This window comes from Grus americana, chromosome 2 (genome assembly GCF_028858705.1).
Source record: "Grus americana isolate bGruAme1 chromosome 2, bGruAme1.mat, whole genome shotgun sequence".
Lineage (NCBI taxonomy): Eukaryota > Metazoa > Chordata > Aves > Gruiformes > Gruidae > Grus > Grus americana.
Genome location: NC_072853.1, coordinates 67,546,676 through 67,563,752, shown reverse-complemented (window position 1 = coordinate 67,563,752; position 17,077 = coordinate 67,546,676). Strand labels below are relative to the sequence as shown.

At 42.4% G+C, this 17,077-nt stretch overlaps 1 protein-coding gene across 1 annotated transcript in view; it reads left to right on the top strand.

The window, feature by feature from the left end:
* TMEFF1 (transmembrane protein with EGF like and two follistatin like domains 1) overlaps positions 1-16,927 on the top strand; it is a 127,368-nt gene extending 110,441 nt beyond the window's left edge. The window contains exons 6-10 of the mRNA XM_054816744.1: positions 4,152-4,300; positions 5,147-5,212; positions 8,868-8,991; positions 13,852-14,010; positions 15,713-16,927. Coding sequence (XP_054672719.1) covers positions 4,152-4,300; positions 5,147-5,212; positions 8,868-8,991; positions 13,852-14,010; positions 15,713-15,797 — 583 coding nt within the window. The 3' untranslated portion in view covers positions 15,798-16,927. The remainder of the gene's footprint in view (positions 1-4,151; positions 4,301-5,146; positions 5,213-8,867; positions 8,992-13,851; positions 14,011-15,712) is intronic.
* Positions 16,928-17,077: the final 150 nt, after the last annotated feature.

Genomic DNA, 17,077 nt, shown 5'->3' with positions numbered 1-17,077 from the left:
TTCACCTTCCTGGTCTGCTTGCAGCATGGAAGCGACTCAGACCTGGGGTTGTACCTCAGGTTTTCCACACTAGAAGCTTAAATACAAGATTTTGTTTTGCCGTTATTTATGACTGACATCATCATCTGCTAGCGTCACCTTGGACTGTGTCACCCATCCAAACTCGGAACAGCCTTTAGCATTTGTGAAAATATACTCAGGGGTCAAAATAGCAGTGTTTAAGAGGTTCTAGATAGTTAATTTCTCCCATAAGAAATTACATTTATAAATCTGAGTAGTTTCCTATTATTACAAATACTGTTGTGTGATAGGTACCATTCTATTCTTTTTTCTTTTTTTTTATTGCAAACCAGCCATTTTGGTACATTGTAATTTCAGTGCGTGCCTACCTGCTCACACCAGAAAGCACATGCTTATAGCACACCTCATTTTTATTTCTACTGGTAATTAGAGATGAAAATGCATCTTGCTTCTGTTCTTTTCTATGAGGAATAGAACCAAAATGTTACCTTAAAATCAGTGTTAAAAATATTTAAAGCTAGAATCAAAGCTGTGATGTTGTCTCAACTAATGCAGCATAGTGTTTTAATACAACTTAACAGTGAGTAGAAGTAGGATGGAAAATTATGTTCAAAATACCTTTTTTATATGGATTAAAATCCTGACCCAAACCTTGCTGATACAGGCTTTACAATGCTTCCTGTTTTATAAAATTATCTTCTGGTGCATATTATTTCCCTAGCCCCCAATTGTATAGCTTAATATTTTCATGCCGGGTACAAGCTCACAAGGAATTGTATTTTATTTTTTAAAAATTTCAGGTGAAATTGTGTAGTCCTGGGTAAGAAGGTAAGAGGCTAAGACATGGAAGAAGCTAAGATGGGAAGCGTGCCTCTCATGCTAAGGGCCGTGCCCTAATTCCCCAGCGCGTTACGAGCTTCCAGAGAACAAAATGTAGAAATATGATCAAAACCTTTGCATCCTTTTGCCCCTGAAGCTAAGTTTTCAGGCTAGTGCCTGTAGCAGGCCGGTGGCCACCAGGGATGCTGTTCATCAGTCGTTCGGGCCAAGTCGTGCTGTAAGGCGTCCGTAGCTGCGCGGCCGAGCTCGGGGAGCGGCGCGTGGCACTGCTCTCATGGACCGCTGTATGCGGCTGCGGCACCGGTGGGAGCTAAGGCAGAAGTGAGAATAAGTGTTTAAAAGGTGGGATATTAGGAATTTCACAATTAAGGTCTACTCTTTCTCCTCCTGGGTGCCCCTCATGTGAGTTTTGGATAATGCCTGGGCTAAACAAGCGTCGCGTCATGAATCCTCCAGTTAATAAAGAGCCATGAGATGGAGTCAGCAGCCGGGAAGCCGGTTGTGCGGTGCGCTTCTGCAGACGGGCTGCTTGGCCTGGGAAACAGAGGGACTGGGCTCTGGAGAGAAGAGGTGTCCCAAAAGGCAGTGCCCTGGGGCAGAAGAAGGGGGCCTGGAAGGAGGATGGCACTGATCCTGGAAGCAGGGGCAGATCCCGTAGATCAGAGAGCAGGCACGCGTCCCACCGGCTGGCCGGGTCTGTCTGGCCGGCGAGGACCTCGCTGGAGATTTGGCGTGCCTGCAGCCCTCACGCCCGCGGGTGGAAAGCACGTACGTCTGCCAGCTGGTCGGGGTCTGTTGTGCCAGCGGGGGCCCGTCGGGGATTTGGTGTGCTTGCAAGCCTCCAGCAAATCCCAGTAACCGGACTGGCAGCGGGTGGGCGTTTCACTCGCTCCCGCGCCCGGCAGCGAGCAGCTCTGCCCTGCTCTAACCACACCAAGCGGCTGCACGCCCGTCGCAGCTGGTCAGCGGCCGCTTCATGCTGCCCCAGCCCTTATGGACGTGTCACGAGATCTCTTCTTGCAGGTTTGTTGTGGGTTTTGTTTTGGGTTTTGGTTGGGTTTTTTTTTAAATTTTCCTACTTTTAGGTGTAAATTTTAAATGATAAAAAGAAATTTTTGTACATTGAAGAGATGGTTAGAGCTAAGGCTGAGAGTGTTTATCAGAAAAACAGGGTCAGGAATTCACAACTACCCCCAAAACAAGCATTTGGCAATGTTGCTAAGAAAGTAAACATTTAACATTAGATGTTGAATCTAAACACAGTGAAGCATGAAAATGAAAGCAGTTTCCATACAGTTTCAACTCTAGCCTGTAATGTCATCATGAGAAATAAAAAATTTATTTTCAAAAGTCACCTTATTTGTCACCAGGAATGACAAAAGCCAGCAGTAATTATGATGCTACGGACCTTGTATGGTGACAACAGACACAATTAGAGCTGTTTGGGCATAGAAATACAGAAGGAATTTGTCTGGAGATACATATATGGATGTGCTCAAACGTGACAAGGACGGGCACACACAGGTATTGGTGGTTCCTGAGAGCTAAGGCTGAGCGAAGGTATCTGCGAGCACATAGCCAGTGTCATACAAACGAGAACTAACTCTCCGCTCATTTGTGTAAATAAATGTGCACAACTGCTGAGCCATGGTCTTTTATTTGCATACAATAAATCCTAATAAACCCCTCATTAGGCTTGTTAGGCTTAAAATCATGTGGGAGCATGTAAACAAAATAGTACTTCCTTTCCTGGGTCTAAGGTTTACAACCATTATCATTACTCGTAAGAAAAATTGTAGTATGTTCATCATGTTGATATTTTATGACTTGATGAGTACTTTGAGGTAGGTCCCTAAGATGTGTAGAGACTCATTACTGGGGCAGTTTTTCACTATCAGAAAGAAAGAGAGAGAGAGAGAAAGGTACACTGGCCATCTGTGTTTCTGCAGCATGGAATTAGGTTCTGCTGCGAGATTTGTTACTGACTTGAGGCATACATGCGTCTATTTAATCATTTATTTGTACCTGGAACAGCTGGCAAGAACATAAAAAACTGGGCAGGTTGGTAGCTTGGGGGTTTTTTTTCCCCCCACCCTGTGTCTTACAAGAGTGAACTAAGATAAAGCTAGGAGCAGCTCCCAGCAGTCTGACCACGTGCCCCCTGTGTAGAGCTTTGTGGCAAGGAGAGGACCACCTGCCCACTGCCACCTCCTCAGAAGATGCAGAGCGGCTCTTCCTGCTCTCACGGCGTCAGGAGGAGCTCAATGGAGAGCTGGACCGGGTGCCCACCGCGTCCTCCATCCTGCAGCCACGCTCCTTACTTTTCCCAGTCCAGAGGTGGAGCAGAGCTCACAGAGCAATCTGAAACATGCATAGAAACTTCCATTCGGAAATAGAGGTTCAGTTAAAAAGAACAATAATGGTTAAAATAAACAAGGAGAGCGGGGCTTGGAAAGCTGGAAAGTTTTCCTGTGCCATTCATGTAAAATTTCAGGACTTTTTGTTGGGGCAAACAAAACTATCTAACCGAAAACAGGTCAGTCATAGCCCTATCTAAGTCTTCGGCTATCCTACATTCGGGTGGCTAGGAACCAGCTGCAGGCTAGGTCTCCGTTTTTCCAACTTTCATTTTACAGTCCCTAGTTGCTAATTATATGGAAAATGCTGTGCCTAACTAAAACAACCAAAGTGTTGATTGGATGCAATATGAAATAAATCCGATCGCATAATCCTGTTTTAAATACAGCATAATAAACTCACTGTTAACTTTCAAAGATATGGATGAATGTCTTGCTGAAATGACACAGTTAACCAAGCATATTGATTCTGTACAGCCTCCAAACCAGAAAAACTTATTTTACTGCTTAACAGAAATGGGAGTCCTTTTCTTTTTATTTCCCTCTCAGGGATCCTGCCACCTCCAAAAAAGTCAAATATTCATCTAGTTTTGTTCACACTTGAGAACAGACACCATAAATTGTTATATTAATGTAGTAAATATTCCTAGCAATGTGTTATCAATTTTCAGGTGTTAATCAATGAGATTGATTTCATAGTAAAACTACATGAAACATGAATACATTATTAAAAAGCACACTGAAGCACCTATTCATAATTTTGTCCATTCTGCTCGGAAGCCTGAGATGTCAATGAATTCTTCAGCATCCTCATGCAACACGCTCTTCTCTCCTGGTATTAGTGTATGAGCTAGTGTTTACTCAGGACTCCACATGACTTAATTTTTATTTGCTGGATGTCAATTTTGGTTTGCTGTATGTTTCAATTAACAGGTGTGTATGTAACATAGACTGCAGTGGATACAGTTTTAATCCCGTATGTGCTTCTGATGGAAGTTCCTATAACAATCCGTGCTTTGTTAGAGAAGCATCATGTCTGAGGCAAGAGCAGATCGACATCAGGCATCTTGGACACTGCTCAGGTAGGCTTAATTTTGTGGGTCTGGTAAATGTAAAGTCTGATATAAGTGGGCTTGGTACCGCTTTCCCTTTTCCATTTTTGATCAGAAGTCACCGATCCAGTTATTAGTGAACTCCCCGCCTGTATTTTAGAGTTCCCCACGCAGAAGTATTTTTACACCACGTACGTACGTGCTGTGTTTACATTACCTTCCTTTGGCTGCTGTTACCTGGTAAGACAGCAAAAGCTCTTAGGACAATCTAAGCAATAGTTCAACGGGTCTTACGTGAGGGGGTGGTAAGAAGTAGGAGAGCAAAATGAATACCGGTGCGTGGGGAATGTTCCCTCTTGCTCCTGTGGGCTGTGCTATGTACTTCCAAGTTCAGTCCAGCTGGGCCCCAATTGCACAAATATTTATCTATTTCCTTTTCCACTGTTGGAATGGCCCACTGAAACCCTCTGTCTACTGCCTTGTAGTTAGTCATGTGCATGAATCTTCAGTTTTGGGGTCTTGCAGTTGGTACCTGCTCATGGGAATAGCGGCTTTCCATCACCTCTTTGCCAGTTCCATCCAGAGCAGTAACTTGGACAGTACTGAAACAGACTGTCACCAGAATAACCTAGGCCCATACCACAAAAAATTTTTAGTTCAAACCCTACAGCTGGAGGTGTGCCATGTGTTGGTCTGGACGCTGGGGTTACTGACCAGGTGCGCTACCAGCCTGGTTGTATGGGAGAAACAGTGTGGGAATGTGTCCGGATTTACTGGAATTAAAGTACTTCTTTGAATGTTTCTCAGTGACATATATATAGTTGTCTGGAAATAAGCCTTTCCTAATGGCTATCTATGCATGTATTTATCATCTAGAAACAGATGACACAAATGCAGTTGGAAAGAAAGACGATGGCATGCAGTATCGGCCAGAGGTGAAAGGTACTGTGCTGACTTTGTGCTGTTTGGTTATGGTTTCACCAGATGAGGAAATAGAGCATGCAGGTCCCTTCTCGTCTGCCTTGCAGCTTTGATTTCTGTAACCGAGATAGATCTGTGAACAGCTTCTTTCTTACAGCACTGACATTGCAAGGCTGGCAAGAAGATGCGTGTGATTTGTGAGTTTTGCCTGCTCTGCTCTGCTAAGATGCCCAGCTGCTCACCACCCCGTGCAGCGGTCACAGGATTAGACTCCCCCCAAGTGCCGAGAAAATGACTTTACTGGAGGACACCAAGCTGTGACATTCCTGATAAAATGACACAAGCCCAACCATGACCCCATCTTTTCTGATAATTTCTGCAGAAAAAAAAAAATAAAATAAAATTCTGTATTTGTTAGGTTAGTTTAAAATGTTTTTGGTGAACTATATGTGCTGAATCACATTGGTTGAAAATGTTTTACCTATATGAACGTTACCTGTATGAGCCTTAGTATAAATGAAATAAGGCAGAGTTTCACTTTCTGCTCAGTTTTAGTAGCTCGTGTGTGTTAGGTGCATTAGCAGAACAAATGTGCATCCGCATTTCATGGCTCTTGCTCAAATTGTTTCTGTCCAGGACAAAACACCTTTTGTCTTTCTCAAGTTATTGGCAAAGAGCAGATCTGCATAGGTCTCAACCTTTCCTCCTCTTCTCTCACAAGTAATAGCACTGCTATCTTCTCCATTAACTCTGGTCTTAAGTTTCTTCTGTCATTATACTTGTTTTGCACTCCCATGGCCTCCCAGAGTAAAGCCATCCCACCACGGCTTTTGACGTTCCTTGAGTTCTTCTTGAAAAGGCATTCAGTGCCAAAGAGCTCTGTGTATTTTTCTTTTTTCACAAATTCTCTTATTTTCACCCATATAATGTACCAGTAGGAATGATTTAGTGTCAATTTTTACTTACATTATGAAGGCATAAAAGGCACCAAATGGAATATATGTCTTATTATGTGATGTAATGAAACACCACTTTTGGTTCCTATTCAGAAGAAGTTACAGCCTTTTATTCATTGCATATAAATTGCCCTTGAAATCTAGTTAGTGGAAAAAACATTGCATATAATTATTATTATTAATGTGTATAGCTTGTGCAGTCTCAAGTTCAGGAAATGATGTGCACGGAGGGAGTATGCCTTGTGCAAAAAAATTGTTTTGAAATTTTTTTGTGCAGTAGCCAGGTCTTCTTAGATAATGAGAGCCTGAACTGAACTACTTTGAATGACTTTTTCTTCCAGGGTAAGAGAACAGTCCTCACTTCTATCTGTTTGCCTTTGCTTTAAATTCCCATGTATTACTCTTGTTGCGCCCCATTTTCTGAATGCGTAATACCTTCTAGTCTGTAGAACCACAGCCGTGACAGTCTCCTTCTCTGGCAGTGCAAGTGTCTACCTAAAGTCACATCAGAAAGGTCTCTCTTCCATGATTCAGCTGGCTTGCTGGTTTTGTCGTGCCAAGGGGGGCATCAGGGTTTCAGTTTTTGTGCGTGCCTCTTCCTTCTGGTGAAGTATCTGAACTCTTACATCCAATCGCTCTTTCAAGGCTCCTACACCAGTTACATCTTTCACTTTGAAGCTCTGAAGCAGTCTAGCAGGCCTCTCAGGTTAAAAATGGATTCCCATCGATAGGTGGGTAAGTGTCTGATTTACGCTAGGAATCACCTCCTGCATTTAACAGCATCTCTTCGCTTAATACAAGTTTTGCCTCTGACGGGTGGCCGTGGCTACCTGGCCGCCTTTCAGCGGGCACATCTTTCACATCCTGTATTAGTATGTACACTGAAAACAGACATTGCGCAGCTATCCGAACAGACTAATATAATTGTATGTAGCCTTGGATTGGGATTAGATACAACAGTAATTAACATCTTGGAGGATGCAACAGTTTTGGGATGAGCCATCCCCACTTTTCTCCTCTTAGACATACCACGTGTCTCTTCCAACAGGGCAGCGATAGACATATTGTCAGTAGGCAATGTTTTTCCCTCATATCAAATCTTCTAAATCTTTCAAGCATTGCCTGAACCATCAAACTTCCTTATATCTCAAACCTCTAATAGATTTTTGTTCTCCTGGAACCAATTAGAAAATGTTCCAGAAAATGTTCAGTGAAAACCTAAACCGGGAGCATATCTTTTTTTCTTTTTCCTTGTATAAATACATTCTCTTTCTTACTGGTATTATTTCAAATATCTACAATTGTATAAGAGATTTTTTTCTTCACAGTCCCTTCTTGCTTTGCACCTGCAGTTCATTATAATCTTGTTTTTGTGACGCTATATTCTATTGCCATGGAAATGAACATAATTCCACAATTACACTCACATCTTTAGATCCCTGCTCTTTAGAGAAGTTCATTATGAAATACCAACTTCTGTGTTTAGGACTTTTTTACAGAAAAATTTTGGGAAAGAATGGTTGAAAATGTATGCAGCCTTAGACAGTTTTAGTAACATGACAGAAGCATGAAAGATGTTGGGGCAAAAGGGATTGCCGTCCTGCGTTGGGCTGACCCAGCCAGCAACTAAGTGCCCACCAGGCACTTGCTGACCCCCACTTTTCTGCCAGGAGGATGGAGGGGAGAATCAGAAGAGCAAATACAAGAAAAACTCATTGGTTAAGATAAAGGCAGTTTAAGAAGTGAAGGGAAAAAATAAGAGAAAACCCACAAGCAATACAAAAGCCATCACTCACAGCATCCCACCAGCAGACTGATGCCCAGCTGGACTGAGCAACGGCCACCTTGGAAAGACCAAAACCCCATTTTTTTATTGCTGACTATGATGTCACATGGTAGGGAACACCCCTTTGGTCAGTCGGGATCAGCTGTCCTGGCTCTGCCTTCTCCCAGGCTCTTGCCCACCGCCGGCCTCCTCGCTTGCGGGGCAAGCAGAGTGAGAAGCAGAGAAAGGCTTGACGCTGTGCAAGCACCCTTCGGCAACAGCCAAAACACTGGTGTGTGGTCAGCACTGTTTCAGCCAGAAGTCTAAAGTGCAGCACCATACAGGCTGCTGTGAAGAAAGTCAACTCCATCCCAGCCAGACCCAGTATGCTTCCCGAGGGAATGGGTATTTTAAGCTTATGTCAGTATTTTGACATTCCCTTTCCATGGAAGGGTTTATCTGAGGAAAACTGCTGTTGTAGAGTGTTTGATTTCAGCTATAAAACTGGTGGTACTCGGATCAGGCCTTTATCGAGTTGTTTTCTGCCCAATAGTCATAAAATGTGGTTTAGCTTCTTCATAACCCTTCAGGTTTTTTTCCTCTGTTTAGACATGGGAGAGAGCTCTCCGCATCTATGTATTAGCTCTTTGCCCCAACGCCACTGACAAAACTTCTGCTGATCCTCCTGCATTGGCTTGTTTCTGTCATTAAAACTTTTCTGCTTTCGAGAAACCTGATGTAAGAAGCATATTTAGATGTTTCTGAGGATTTTTCAGTGCAATACATCCTGGCAAACCTCTGCAGGTGTCTCTGAAGCTTCACCCTTAAGCCTTTGCTTTATTATACTGTATTTCTTTATTCACTGGAAGTTTTTAAGAGTACGCTATTCTTGGTTGAGATTTTTTAGAAATATCATACAGCCATGTATAATTGTTTATGTATATTTCTTTTTAAGACGCCAGTGATCAAAGAGAAGACATTTACATTGGAAACCACATACCTTGTTCAGAAAGCTTCAATGGCTACTGTATACATGGAAAATGTGAATTCATTTATTCCACTCAGAAGGCTTCCTGCCGGTAAGTCCTGCACGCCTCCAAAATGTGCTTGAAATTGCTGTAAAAGTTAATCAAAATGCTCTCTAGACGTAATTAGAGCCCGTGTCAGTTTGCAGTTATCTAACTGGCGGCACAGGAGCCGTATCCCTTTGCTGAGGGCAGCACCCAGCTGCTCCAGTCGTGTGGGAGATAGTGCTCACAGGAGGGGCTGGGTCAGTCAGGTAGTTCAGAAGCTGGATCCCTCTGAAGACTGTGGCCTCCGTGTTGTCTGCTTATTTTCAGCTGCTAAATCCTATCTAGAGGGGAAAAAAAAAAACCAAACATGAAAAAAATTGCCTTTGCCTTGCATGGCTTCTCTGAATGACTGCTCTTTCCCCATTGACCTCTCAGTCTGTTCTCGTGCTATCTATACATTTTATTGCTCTTGTCATAAACTCTCTCTAGAGTATCAATATCTTATTTTTATCATTTATTGCCCTTTTTCACAATAATAGGCTTCATCTGGAGAGAATAAAATTGCAAAATATTCTTCAGCCCACATTTTTTGTCTACAGTATAATCTATCAGATCGGTACACTCAGTATTACGCCACTCAGTGTTTCCCAGGAAATCTGAATGTTCCATTTTATTTCCTTAGCTCACAGGTATTTTTTCTTTACATTTCACCAATGAAATTCTGCCTCTTTTTTTTCTTTAAAAAAGAAATATAATTTTAAAAGTTGTTTATAGAAAAAGGCCACTTCTTAGTAACATGGAGTGCCTTACTTATTTGGAGGTTTCGCTCCTGAACTTTTATCTTGCAGGCTTGTACTTTCAGATTAATGTGGTTGAAGATGCTATAATTCTTTGCTTTCCTTTGCTTTGGAAACTTCAGCTGTAAATCCATTAGGTACTAGCACCTTTTCTCCCTTGATCTTTATCGATCAAGGATATTTACAGCACTTTCCACTGCGAGATTTAAGGTTTCCAGACTGACCAGAGTGCAGTAAGCTGAAAAGGCAGAGCCAGTATGGCTGTCAACTTAAGCATTTGAAAGCTTATGTTATTCCTTTTCCCATCCACGACGCTTTCTTGTTTATTTTCACCTTTCCAATACGACTTCTTTGTTTTTCTTTCTTTGGCCAGAACCAAGAGAGCTCAACACGGCTTTGCCTCTCTTGGGAAACTGGGTGCATCCCCAGCGTCATCTTGATGGGCATTAGGCAGCACTTTTTGTCTAGAGCTGTGTTTAACACAATTTCTGATGAATTTGTCCTCAAAATATTAATAGCAGAGGTATTTCAAGGAAAACATTCCTGGCTGAACGGATTTTTTTTGTTTCTCAGAATTTTTTTCTGCTAATCATATAGTCATTTATTAATTTACAATTCAATTACTATTCAATCATTTCAATATTTATTATTACTCTAATAATTAATGATAGGCAATGTTTTCATGAATTTAATTAATGTACTGTCCCTTTAAATTCTATTTTATAATTACATTTACTATTACTACCTTCAATTATTTATTTAAACAGCCTGAACAATATCTCAGCATCAGACCTAGCACAACAAACCTCATGTGGTTCCAGTCAATAATTTCTGACTGTCAGTTCTTAACCCTAAGTACCAGATCTCCTTTGGATTTTGCTTGGCTATTTACATACTGATGGTCTTGCACTTTATGTGTGTTTTCTACTGGAGCAGAGTTATTAAGGAAACACATTATTTATATCAGACAGCAATCCTCTGTAGTAATCATATACTTCTACCACAGAAAAAAATTCTCTTTCTCTGGCAAGGAAAATATAGTGATGAATGCTAAGGGCAGATTGTTATTCTCAAATGCTTTGCATTCTCATGTACATTTAGCGTATACATTGTTTGATTTGGTCTTCATTTCATAGAATCATAGAATCATAGAATGGTTTGGGTTGGAAGGGACCTTAAAGACCATCTAGTTCCAACCCCCCTGCTGCGGGCAGGGACACCCTCCACTAGACCACGTTGCCCAAAGCCCCATCCAACCTGGCCTTGAACACTTCCAGGGATGGGGCATTCACAACCTCTCTGGGCAACCTGTTCCAGTGCCTCACCACCCTCACAGGGAAGAATTTCTTCCTTGTATCTCATCTAAATCTACCCTCCTTCACATTAAGGCCTTTACCCCTTGTTCTGTCACTCCATGCCCTTGTAAACCGTCCCTCTCCAGCTTTCCTGTAGGCCCCCTCTAGGTACTGGAAGGCTGCTATTAGATCTTCTCAGAGCCTTCTCTTCTCCAGGCTGAACAACCCCAACTCTCTCAGCCTGTCCTCATAGGAGAGGTGCTCCAGCCTTTGGATCAACTTTGTGGCCCTCCTCTGGACTCAATCCAACAGGTCCATGTCCTTCTTACGTTGGAGGCCCTGGAGCTGAACACAGTACTCCAGGTGGGGTCTCACAAGAGTGGAGTAGAGGGGGAGAATCACCTTGACCTGCTGGTCATGCTTCTTTTGATGCAGCCCAGGATATGGTTGGCTTTCTGGGCTGCAAGCACACATTGCCGGGCAATGTTGAGCTGCTTATCAACCAACACCCCCAAGTCCTTCTCCTCAGGGCTGCTCTCAGTCCATTCTCCTCCCAGTCTGTCATTGTGCTTGGGATTGCCCCGACCCATATGCAGGACCTTGCACTTGGCCCTGTTGAACTTTATGCGGTTTGCACAGGCCCACCTCTCCAGCCTGTCAAGGTCCCTCTGGATGGCATCCCTTCCCTCCAGCGTGTCGACCACACCACACAGCTTGGTGTCATTGGCAAACTTGCTGAGGGTGCACTCGATCCCGCTGTCCATGTTGCCAACAAAGATGTCAAACAGTGCCGGTCCCAGTACCGACCCCTGAGGAACGCCACTCGTCACTGATCTCCACTTGGACATTGAGCCGTTGGCCGCAAGTCTTTGAGTGTGACCATCCAGTCAATTCCTTATCCACCAAGTGGTCCATCCGTCGAATCCATGTCTCTCCAATTTAGAGACAAGGATGTCATGCGGGACAGTGTCAAATGCTTTGCGCAAGTCCAGGTAGATGCATATTAATGCAGCAGAATTCTTTAAAATCTGTTCTACCAGTTTAAGGTAGCTTAAACTAGTGTCTAGTACTTCATCCCACCACCAATATAGTTCTTAACACAAGCACTTCTTCTTTGCAGGAATTCAATACTCCTGAATCTCTGTTCAATATTTCTCAGAAATAATATTCTGTCGCTTCAGTGTTTCTGAGGAAATATCTTTGAATTACTTGTGCCTCCTCCACTTTGTTTTGCCTCATATCCTTAAAGCAATTCTGACATTGATCACACTTTGACTGTTACCTTCTTTAATGAAAAGCAAAGTAACAATAAGAATTCACTCCACTAGCAAGGAGTCCTCTTCCTTATTGTTTCTTTTTGCATGGTTGCCAACATGTTCCCCATCCTCTTCCTTCTTGTACACTACATGTTTCTCATGATTCCCTTCCGAGCCATTACCGAGCTTACTTACAGTACATGGGGGCTTTTCTTTAATAACTCTGCTCTTACTGGAACTTGTTTCATGCCTGAATCAAAACTCCTTACACAGCAGCTCATGGCTGAAGAAAGTAGAGTCACAAGATTACAAACATGTAAACCCCAACCATGATCCCTGCATGCAAAGTGGGATTAGGAGTTGCATTAGCAGTTGTAGGAAGGTCTGTGGAGTAATTATTTCATTCCTCCAGACAGAATAAATTCCTACCCTAGCATTAAGCTTTTGGATGTATGAGACCAATTCTGTGTTGCATTTGGGCTTATCTGATCCAGTTTAAAAAAGGATTGTTTCTCTGCCTGCATGAGAGTATTTCTTCTCCAGCTTTCCATTGTAAAGCTGGAGGCCAGCTGCATGATTCAGGTGCCCTTAATGATGTATTTCACATCAGTCGGTATCAAAGGACAGCTGTACAAGGGACTTGCTCAGGGAAGTAAGTGGTGGCCTTTGATTCTGTAGACTCCAGCTCGGTGTCTTGGGAGGCTCTTGCCTTTCCTTGTTGTCCTTCAGCCCCTCTTGCCTTGCGACGTGAATTACTCCAGAGCGTGTTTCCACTGCCACCTTCACCACTCGCACATCTCGCATTCCCTGAACACATGTTGCTGATCAGGAGCAGCCTCTGCTGAGTTTCTCATTGAGCTGACTCCTGCTCTGCTCAGGCGAGGTACCATTTAGAGCAGCCACTTCTCTTCTATCTCCAGCCATTTGTCCCCACCCCTGGCCAATTTTTATGGATTCTTCCATGAGCTCTCACTTGAACAGCTGTGGCCATTGGGTTTTCTAACCTGACCTCCATCAAACTTTGATTTGTTGAGAAGGCAGGAGGGGGGGTTGATGCTGGTCTTGTCCAATAGATTTTGCAAGATTCCACTTCTGTAGGCTGCAGCTTGAAAAGGGTTCTTCCTTTTCCTCCATTTTTCAAGGTTTCTCTTCCTCTTTATCGCTCATCTCCAATATTGACATTGCAGCTGAGTGAGCACGCTCACTTTGTGTTTCATGAGCGTGCTTCTTCATGTCTCATTTAGCCTTGTCTACTTGTTTCACCTAGTTGCTTTATTCTTCCTAAATATTGTCCCAATTTAATAACAACCCCACATATTTCTTTTGCCAAATCAGGGCCTTCACCATGCTGGTGTGTTTTCAGAGAAGGCCACTAGTAACCTTACCCAGGAACGCAGAGCATACCTGCTACGTCTCTTCTCTTGCCACAGAAATCGAAACCATTCCCCAACCCAAGCGTTACCACACCTCCGCCTTCTCACCAGCTCCTTCTCAGCTGGGGTTACCTTATTTCATTTGCAAAATGACTGGGCTGTTGTTAAATTACGGATTCCATCAAATATTCCTTTTCTTTTTCAGGTGTGAATCAGGATATACTGGACAGCACTGTGAAAAGACAGACTTTAGTATTCTTTATGTTGTCCCAAGTAGACAAAAGCTTACGCATGTCCTTATTGCAGCAATAATTGGAGCTGTACAGATTGCCATTATAGTTGCAATTGTCATGTGCATAACAAGGTAGGTAAACACAAAAACAGTGAAAAATTACACATTGTATGGATATACTTTTTCTGTATTTAAATATTTGACCCCTGAAATTTTATGTGCTTTAACATATATCCTAAAATATTCACATAAAAATTACCTAATGACTGAAGCGGAAGGATTACGGAACATCCTATTGCCTTTTTTTTCCTCCCCCACAAAACACACATTTGTTTAAATTTGCAAACCACCAGTAACCATTCTCAATCCCCAGACCAAATACCTGGCAGAACAGATCAGCCTTGAAACGCATCCAAAAGGTCAGCTACTGTGTTAGATCTTCACTGGAGTTACTCGAGCACTGCTGATCCCCCACAGAAGCTATGATTCCCCCGCTCCCGCCCAGTGAAACCAGAGAGGTTGACAAGATGCTGTTCCCTGCAGTACCGCTGTAAATGGTGTTACACAGAGAGAGAAGTTTCCCTCGCACCATATATGCTTTCTGAAAACGAACGTGCATGGGAACCTTTTTTATGAAATGTAAAGATGCACAAGGACAGAGTTCAAGTTTCTGGGTTGTCTCAGGCTCTCGTCCTGCATGAAAACTGAGATGAGAGCCATGCATTCTTTTTGAAGACAAGGGGTTCACTTTACTTATCAAGGACTTGAACTCAATGAGGACTGAGGGCTCTGGGCTAGGTTAAGGACGACTTAGTTACCTTATAGAGGCACGAAGCATTTAAGTCCTACACTTGGGCATCCATGCCACACTTCACCTTTTCCTCCTCGACTTGTCCTTCACTTTCTTCACTTTCTCAGCCCCACTTCCATCAGGCCATAAAACTTTCTGCTACTGCGTTAGTGCATGGCTCCCCAAGCTCAGTGATGTGCAGTGACACCCCTATGAACGAACAATATAGGCCTCCTTCCCTATCTCTCTTGTAAGGTTCAACGTAGCAGGTATAAGTGCACATATCTGACACCTCCTGCATGTGTAAGAGAGTTATTTGGCTCATGCAATCGATGTCACCCCTCTTTTACCCAACACCCTGCTGGCCAAATTACTGGCGTGGATGGTTGTGTTTCAGCAGCCCTCCTCTTTCAGGCTCCCGACCACCATTGCCCAGCTCACAGTCCCTCAGGGCCAGGCTGTCTCGCTGTCTCCCAGCAGGACTGCTCCATCGTGCATTGCCCGCTCTCTGACAGGCTAAGTCCTGTCCTGCTGAGAATTGCTGGCTTTTGTGAATCCTTTCTTAGTTGTGAGCCCATCCCCAAGAAGGGGATCACCTGTCACTCCACAGAGAGTCTCAGGGTGGGCTCTGCCTCGGGGGCTCTTGCGAGCAGCAGGGCACCTGGAGGTCCAGCACTCCTAAAGGCTGATTGAGCCAGTCTTACCATCCACTGGACTGTAAGTATGAAGTATGTATAAAGTAAAGCCAATGCAATTATTCACCATAGCACGCATTTTGCTAGATCAAGGCTGAAGGATGTAGCACCTTGCTGTTTCGGTCTCAAGTTGAAGCAGAACTCCCTGCTGAGTGGTCCAGGGTCCCACGGACATCCCAGGTGACAGTCCAGTGCCAAATAGCAGGAGCATCCCCCCAGCCAGCACAGCTCACAGGGTCCTTGCTGTTTCACAGTACAGAAAAGTCAATGAGTTATTGCTAAGTTTAATTTTATGCAAAGTATATAAAACCAGCTTTCCTTTTTCATTCTCTCTTTCTTTTTTTAACAGAAAATGCCCCAAAAACAATAGAGGACGTCGGCAGAAGCAAAACCTAGGCCATTTTACTTCAGATACATCATCCAGAATGGTTTAACTTAGTGATTTTTATACCTACATTGACCATGTGATGTACATTTTTATTATATCTTTTTTTAAAGAATGGAAATATTTATTTCAGAGGCCTTATTTTTGAACATTTTTAGTGTAACAATGTTGGTCTGTATTCTGAAAGCATCAGCTCTAACAGCTATGGACTGTTTTAGTAACTTTACTTTTATGTTTTTGAATACAGTAGTTAATTTTCTGTATCTGTATCACATGGTTATATAATAGACTTGTGCTTTATTCATGGAATGTAATATTTTTGGGAACACAGATTTATTCCACCAATGGTTGTAGATTTAAAAAAAAAAACCAACAACAAAACGACAAAAAAGTCCACATTACCTAGCAAACAAGGCATGAACTAAAGGTAAAAATGTTTACAGCTTACTTTTCTTATGAGAAACTAGAAAACACTGTGTTTAAATACCGTAGATATTTAAATGTTTTTGGAAGTTAGTAACTGATTTTTTAGACACTGCCTATCGCATGAACTGTGAAGCTGTGTGCTGTGTGTAGTTGTAACATATTTATAAAACGTGTGGGCTGGGTCTAAGCACTGCCATCTTCATAAATAATTCCAACAATTTATTTTTAAAGAGGAAAATTATAAATTTCATAATTTGGGAAGTTACCTGGTAGAGCAGATGGCACAGGTCCAAAAGAAGTAGGTCTTAGTAGATTTAGGTATTGTATAAATTGGTGTTGAAAAATTGAACACAAATAATTGGAATAAAGCCTACTTTATCACTGTTAAAGCTGTTTTAATACTTCTTAAACTTTTTTAAAGAAAATACATGTTTTAACACCTACAATATGGATTGTATAGTGTTTGTGATTAAAATAAAAAAAATAATAATAAAAGTGAATGAATTACTAGTGCTCTTGTATAGAGTATTTTCAAGAGCTAAAGAAGTCCATCCAAATTAGTCTGCTGGTCATAGTTATATTAATAGACTGTTAGTTGTCGTTTGAGAGATCCCAAGATAAAGTGTGAATAGGATGTGTTCAGCTGTTTTAACATGTAGTTTAGGCTTTCAAAATTTTGCATGTAGGATTTAATAATTTGTTCAATAAAAAAAAAAAATGCTTTCAACATTTTGAACTGGAAAAGCATGTCACAATACAACGTTTTCACTATATTGCCTCTGGTTTAGTGTGTTTATTTGTTACCCCATGTGGTAATTGGAGCAAGCTGAAGACCTGCAGTTGTTTTGCTGGAAAAAACAACCATGTTCATTTTCCTGACTGCTCTTTGAATTCCCTCGGAGG